Source organism: Bidens hawaiensis, unplaced genomic scaffold (assembly GCF_021521415.1).
Source record: "Bidens hawaiensis isolate Kalapana, Puna unplaced genomic scaffold, B.hawaiensis_p1.1 tig00012182_1, whole genome shotgun sequence".
Classification (NCBI taxonomy): Eukaryota; Viridiplantae; Streptophyta; class Magnoliopsida; order Asterales; family Asteraceae; genus Bidens; species Bidens hawaiensis.
Window position 1 is genome coordinate 699,151 of NW_027491980.1, and position 8,139 is coordinate 707,289.

Sequence of the window (8,139 nt, forward strand, 5' to 3'; positions counted from 1 at the left end):
AATATGATGAATCAAACTATTAAGAACTTTCCACGCTTTCGAATGTTTAAAAAATTCGCGGCTCGAAGCTCGAATAAAACTATCTAAAAAAACATGATTTTAAACAACCTGAGTTGAGTTGGTCCATTTATGTAACCGAGCCAAAATCAACCCAAGCTCGGCTCGGGTCATGGCTCGGCTCGTTGGCTCGATCTTAAGCTCATTTAACTTTAAAATCGAGCTCAAGCCTAACTAAGCTGCCTCATTTAATTTCGATCTTGATCTCAAAATCACCCGAGCTCGACTCATGAACAGCCCTCCCTGCGTACAAGTATCTTCTTGCTAGTTTTTATTTATTTACATTTTATTTTCTCTTAAAAAAATATTGAATATTACCATTTCTATTCTAGGGTAAAAAACAAAACATATTATAAAACTAACAACTCTTACACGTCACCACTCATGTTACTTTTTAACCTTTTACTAATTACATGTTTAGCAAACTAACATTAATTTCCACACCACATTTAATTTACTCTCATATCTTTTTATTAATTTTTATCATTATCATTTCAAACACACACACACTCTCTCTCTCTAAAACCTAAACAACCAAAGGGTTTCTCTCACTACAACATTACCACAATTTCCAAACATCACCCACTCCTTTTCCGCTAAGTATTCATCAAGATCTTTCATGGGTCTTCATATTCTTTGATTCTCTACAAAACCCATCAACAGATTCAATCAAAATCCATTACATGAGGTGGGTTTCATCTTTCTTGATCTCTTTTTTCTGTACTGTGCTTAAAGATCATCTTTTGCTGGTACATGTCATTTCTTGATGATTCTTCACTCTTGATATCTGTAGTTATAACTTTCTCTATATAATATAACTTTATCTTTGCTTTATTAAGCAATTTGGTTATGAATCTATACAAGTTTATGTGTGATGTGTTTAGGGTTTCAATTGGTTTCAGGTTGGATTTGTGGTAAAGTTTTGATTTTTATCCATCTTTACTCATCTAAAACAATTAGTGATGATTAAGATCTTGTTATTTATGTTCATATGTATGATTATTATAAGTTTCTTGAGGAGGAATTAGGATTTTTAATTTTATTGATATTATGTATATTACTTTGTTTCTAATTTTGATGTGAGCATGCTTTTGGTAAATCTTTTAGTTAAGTGGACATGACAATGGAGTTTGGTTTCCTCTTACATGTGTTGTCTGAGGGTGTGATTTTATGTAGGGTAACCTAAAATAAAAAGTTGTGTTAATGTTGTATAGTTTGGATTATTTGTTTTTTTGATGTTATGGTGTAATAATTTACATCCCTATGTGTCGTATATGCATTAGTTTTCTATCGTAGATGATTCGATTTAGGTTTTAATAGATCTAAACCTAGAATCAACGATTCAATGGCGTATAATAAACTTCTTCCCGACTTAGCAAATGTAAGACATAAGTGATAAGTGTTAGGGTTTAGGTATAGGTTTATGTATTGGATTTTCAACGCATTTGTATTTTGGTTTTCTATTATTAGAAACTTTGTTAGGGTATGCATGGCGCACATGCATACCTGCGGGCCATTCAGGCCCGCCTTATAGTGTTGTTGTATGCGTGTATCATGTTTGATTGTGTTCATTGTTAGCCTTAATAATATTGCAGTTATCAATCTACAAATTAAGTTGATAATGCTAGTATGTTAATCATATTTAGCTTAGATATATAGGTTTCTATATATATATGATATTTGCTGCAATCTATTTAATTGTGATACAATGTGTAAGAGTTGCAAATTAAATGCAACTATTGATTTAGCAGAAATGATTATCAATTGGTCTGAAGTAGTTTTTGTCTGCAATTTTCAAACTTGTAGCAGCTGTTGTGTGACAGATTATTATACTGGTGCGGGTGATGATCGACCATTGTTTCCAATGGAGATTGAACTCAAGAAAGAAGAAAGTTCTGAAACAAGTATATTCATTGATTTCTCTATTCGGTATGTATAAATTTGAGACTAGTTAGCATTTTGCATTCTTCAAAGTCTACACTATAAAGTTCATTTAGTTTGATTTTCTTCTTAATTATTAAGTTCTTGGTGATGGTGGTGGGGTGGGGTGGGGTGGGTTTGGATGACGGGTTAAAACTGGTGCCGGCCAAAATGGAGCCTAGCTGAAATTTGTTATTATCTTTTTTTAGTCCCGAATCTGCTATTTCTCATTAAAATCAAAACGATTACAATAAAATTATCAAAATAGGTTCCCTGCTATATTAGTTAGTGGCTGGTCACGATGGAGGTGGAGTTGGCGGCGATGGTGGTGGAGATGAAGGCGGCAGTGGTCGTCAGTGGCGGCTGCAATGGCAGCTGCGGTGCCGGTGGTGGGGTGGGATTCCGGTGCAGACGGCACTGAGTACGGTGCTCCCATTTCGCTGCGGTGCCTTAGTTTTATAACGGCTGCTCGTTTTGACCCGTTGAGTAGACCCAAATTGGCCCGTTGACTAATTTGAAATGACCCAAATAACTCTTATAGAATTTATTTTTTGCCCAATTCAACCCGTTCTTTAAAGAATGGGTCAAGATTGCCACCAATTAGCTCATCCAACATTTTACTGACGACTGTTTAATTTTTCAATGCAGTGAATATGTAGCTGAAATCCGAAAGAAAGATCCAGAAAAATGTTGGCCTTTTGGATCATTGCCCGCTCCCGACAACAAGGTTGCATCTTTATATCAATCACCAGAGTCTACACTTTTGTCTGGTCAAAACTGGCCCAGTAATATTAATAGTTCAGATGACACAACAGAACTCACAGATGCTCCGAACTGTAAGCAAACGATTAGATTTTACTGCACAAATTTTATTTTATTTTATTTAATTCTGATATACCTTCCCAGAATTGTGACTTTTTGGCCCTTGCGCAGCATCAAAAGTTGAAAACGTTAACGGAAAAGAGGACCGACCCGAAACTACAACTGGTATGACTTTCGTGTTTTCTTATGATCTTAATATTTGTAAGAATGTTGAAGTGAATGTTTGTTTTGCAGATTTGACTGAATCTTTGGAAATTGATAGTGATAAGGGGAAAGCTGTATACAATGGTTCCTCCGCGTTGACGTTTTGTAAGGTCAATGGTGGTCAAACACAACATGAAATTAACAATGTGGATGAAGATGCTAAAATTGGACATAATGAGGCTGCTGATAACATTGAACCCGGAGGGAGTCGATCGCGAAGAAAACATAAAAAGTTTCGTTTATTATCTGATATATATAAGGATCCTGCAAGTAAACTTCAGGCTCGTTATGACAGAACAAAAACAGAAAAAGTTAACAGGAGATTCGTAGCAGAAATTGAAGACGAGTTAGATGATGATGTCACTTTGGCTGCATATTTTAAAAAGCAAAAGGGCGTTGAAATTACGGATTCAACGCTAAACAAGAAGAGGCGTCTGACTGCAGTTGAAGCGCCAAGTGTTGACCAGGACAAAAAGTCAAACCATGGATCTGTAGACTCGGTTGTAAAGGATTTAAACGCTGGTACCTCGAGAAAGAAAAGCAGATCCAATGATGTGAAATCACAAATCATTCAGGAGCATAAAAAGGTCACACCGTCAAGTTCACTAATCCTAAAAGTTAGTTACACCCTTAAAGCACTGTTCTTAGCCTGATCCAGTCCGGTTGAGTACTTTTTAACCACCGTCATTTGAATCATGGTTATGGGTCGGACCGGGCGAACCAGTGAACAGGACCGATGTCTGGACCAGAATTTTAACATTTTTAATTTATTTTCGTTTTCAAATTCTCATTTAGTGATTCGTTTACTACTTCAGGCTTTAATTTATTCCACGCGTCATATTTTATTTACATTGCAAATTCACACAAAAAGATACAGTAATTTCATATGTTGTTTTAAATCAATTATACATATATAGTTTCTAAAGTTTTATATTTTTATGACATCATCTAGTTTAACAACACGCCCTGCCAGTGGACCGGTAAGACGGCTGGTTCGATGGCCTGTCAGTTATGAAAAGAGTAAAGTAATTTATATATAGCATAATGTATATTATTTAGTTATTTTTTCATAATATTATATAACCAAGTAATATTTATTAAATATATATAATATATATTAAAATATTATATTAGTGGCAGGCTCGTTTAAGCTCGCGAGCTGGCTCAAGCTCGATAAGTGAAGCTCGGGCTCATTTACTAAAAGAGCTTAGTTTTAGGCTCGAGCTCAGGCTCGGCTCGATCGATCGATCTTTTTCACGAGTCGATCTACAGTAGCACGTGAGCAGCTCAGCTCGTTTGCACCCCTAGTAACTGGGATGAAATTTCTTTAATTTTTTTTTTTTAAAACTTTTGATGTGGATTCTTGAATAGTTATTTTATTTTTACTTTTCAGGATATTCGGTTACAGTGCAACCAGACTAGTAACCAACTTGCAGAAGTTAGTGGCAAGAAAACTACAGAAACAGAAAAAGAAAACGAAGATCCCGAAATGGAGGCCGTGATGCTCTTGGCTCGCCATTTTAACGACCAAAAACAAATCCTAAACACGCTTGAGACACACCCGCGTTGTGCCTGTGTCAAGAAAAAGATCCGAGAGCATACGACACAATCTGGCAACAAAAGCATCACCAAAACATCATCTAACACCGCAACAAAACATCGAGTCAAGAAGACTGCTAACAAAAAGCTAGAAAATGCTTCCGTCACGAAAACATCATCTAAAACCGCAACAAAACATCGAGCCAAGAAGATTACTAAGAAAAAGCTAGAAAACGCCTTTTCTTCGGCTCAAATGAGCATGATGAAGGCTGCTGCAGCCGGGCCGGATGCAGAAAACTGTGCAACTTTTGTATGCTCTATCAATAGGAATCCAGCGGATTTCAGCATACCGAACGATGAAAACGCGTTTATGAGAGGAGGCTGAAGTTTAAGTAGAGTGTTTTGCGCGCGTGTTGTAGAATGAATACGACGTTTATTTAAGACGCTTTTGTTGGTCTAAAGTTTCTAAATGTTATGCTACTATACTAGTTGTTAAAGAAAAACGAAATATATAAAAAGTTCGACGATGGTTACAAATCTTGAAACTCGGTTTAGTAATAATGGCAGAAGCAGGGGTGTGCAAGAAATCGAATGGAAACAAAAACCGATGGATTGGTTTTATGATTTTGTAAAAACCGAACTATTGATTTGGTTTTGGTTTTGGTTTTGGTTTTCAATCAATCAATCAATCAAACATACCCAGTATTTCCCACCACAAATAGCCTAGGCTATCATAAGTAGGGTCTGGGGAGGGTGGGATGTAGGCACACCTTACCTCTATCCCTAAAGATAGAGAGGTTGCTTCCGGCGAGACCCCCAACTCAAAAGTAAATAGATATACAGATAATGTTTATATATATATATACAATCAACTACAGTACTATGATATTAGTCTGTTTAATTCAACATTTCACTATAGGTAAACGAAAAACACAACACACGGTAGAATTTAGTAAATAATAATAAGTAGAAAATAATAATTCTAAAAGTAGAATTAATAGTAAGAACGATAGTAATACCAACAACAACCACAACACCCACCACAATAGCAATAGCAATAGCAAAAGGGATAGTAATAATAATAGCCCGTCATTCTAAAGGTCTTTAACCTTAATTCTACGTCTCCAATAACTCCTATCCTCAACCATGTCCTCAGAGAGGTGCAACTCTAGCAAATCACGCCTAATCCTCTCATTCCAAGTCAATTTGGATCTACCTCTACCCCTCCTCCCCTCCATAATAAGGCTTTCCACTGATCTAACGGGAGCTGTTGTCTGTCTCCTTTTTACATGTCCAAACCATCTCAATCTGCCTTCCCTTATCTTATCTGATATAGTAGCCACCCCCAGTCTTTCCCGAAAAGCGTCGTTTCTTATTCGGTCTAACATTGTGTGTCCACACATCCACCTTAGCATCCTCATCTCTGCTACCTCCAACTTGCGCATGTGTGTCTTCTTGATGGCCCAACAATCTGTTCCGTATAGCATCGCAGGTCTAATCGCAACCCTATAAAATTTTCCCTTTAATTTAGTAGGGAACCTCTTGTCGCACAATACCCCTGTGGCAGCTTTCCATTTACACCAACCTGCTTGGACACGATGGGCTACATCACTATCTATGGCCCCGTCACTTTGCACAAACGATCCCAAGTATTTGAACTTGGTTGACTGCGGAACCTCCTGGCCTTCAATTGCGATTTGGACATCTTCATCATCGTTTACCCCACCAAAGTCACAGTAAAGATACTCCGTCTTTGACCGACTAATCTTCAAACCTTTATTCTCTAGAGCAGAACGCCACTCCTCTAGCCTCATATTCAGATCTTGTTTACTCTCTGCGATCAACACGATATCGTCGGCGAAAAGCATGCACCAAGGAACAGTATCCTGAATCAACTTTGACAACTCATCTAGGACTACTGCAAAAAGGAACGGGCTCAATGCTGTCCGGATTTCTATATTTTTATATGTGTTAAAACCGAAAAAACCGAAAATTTATTTACTGTGACTTTACTGTGACGGAGTATCTTTACTGTGACTTTTGGTTTTGGTTTTGTATGTGTTAAAACCGAAAAAACCGAAACTGTCCGGATTTCTATATTTTTATTTATTTTTTCTTTTTGTTTTAAATAATTTACAAGAATTTAATAATTACGTAACTCAAATATTTTTGGCAAAAATGTATAATAGTTTATTAGTTAACGATTAACAAAATTATTTATACCTAAATTCTTTATTTTCGGCCAAACTTTCTTTTTGGCCTAAAATTTCAAGCTCAAGTGGCAAAAACCGAAATAATCGAAACCGAACCAAAACGAAAACTGAAACTGAAAAAACCAAAAAACCGAATAGTTTCAAAAATCCAAAAAACCAAAGTTTTGGTTTTCAGTTTGGTTTTAACGACGTGAAGTTTGGATTGAAGAGTGTCAAATCGTGTGAAACACATCTCTTTGGTCTGAATATTTGCAATCTAAACGACGGTAAGAAAATAGCAAACTCTTAAGACTCTTAGTTAACACCCATGGCTGTCTCGTGGGTAAGCTAAATGAGGCAATGACCTTCACTTTACAGGGCCTCCATCTTAAATAGGAGTCATGTATTATGAGATTTTGAAAGTAAAGTTCTTTTAAAATTAGTAATTTATTGACGGATCACAAGCAAGAAGGATTGCTTCATATCCATTATCACTGCATATCATCCATATTCTATAATTCTTGCATACTCTCTAGCGCTATATGCATAAAGAAAATAAAAGAAAAAGGCCTCAACATTTTAGTTAGTTTTAGGCCTCCGTAGACGTTGAGCCAGCCCTGTTAACACCTAACGCATATGTCGTATAAAATGCAGGTCAATCTCAAGGTGTTTTCGTACGTTAGTGGAACACTAGACTAACTATACATAAGCACGAATAGTCATAGTACATAATTTACGGATAGTCAACCCATGAGATATAGTACCCTTACTGACCGCATATAATCTAGACGAGTCGATGCAAGATACCATAAGGCCCCAACTATGTTGTGTTACAGTACTACTGAATACTCTAAAAGCACTCCAGTATATTGAGAAAGTTGTCGTCCACGAGAGAAAAGAGTAGATAAGGGTCGAGGCCATTGAGACCCGTTCAATGTAATAGATCTCGTAAGTTGCTATGCTGTGAAAGATGGCTTGTTTGGCTTGAGCTCGGCTCGTTCTATCTTGAAACTTGAGATCGGCTCGGTTTTGGCTTGTTTATCCTTTATTAATTACTAGTTTTTAGCCCGCGTATCACGCAGGTTATTTTTAGTTTTTTTAGTTATTGTAAATATATATTTTTCATGTATGATGTGTTTAGGTATTTAAATTAACTGTTACATTAATGTATAAATTATGTTATATTTATTAGTTGGAGTTAAAGTATAGTTTGTTTGTTTTATTTTTTATTTGTCTATCAAATGTGGTTTAATAGGTCTATCAATTTATTTGACCCATGATTTTGCTGTTTAAGATATGTATTTTCGGCTTGATATACATGAATGTATAAAGTATTTGTTTTATTTGTGTTTATATTTTTAGCCTGCGTGTCACGTGTGTTTATTTAGATTTTTGTTTTTAATCA

The 8,139-nt window shown here is 36.2% G+C and overlaps 1 protein-coding gene across 1 annotated transcript; it reads left to right on the top strand.

Moving 5' to 3' along the window:
- The first annotated feature begins 1,765 nt into the window (after nt 1-1,765).
- LOC143540193 (uncharacterized) lies at nt 1,766-5,017 on the top strand. Its single transcript, XM_077033321.1, has 4 exons — nt 1,766-1,986; nt 2,626-2,813; nt 3,034-3,590; nt 4,397-5,017. Exons 1-4 carry the CDS (start codon nt 1,766-1,768, stop codon nt 4,925-4,927), a joined length of 1,497 nt encoding a protein of 498 aa, XP_076889436.1. The 3' UTR covers nt 4,928-5,017.
- The last annotated feature ends 3,122 nt before the right edge of the window (nt 5,018-8,139 follow it).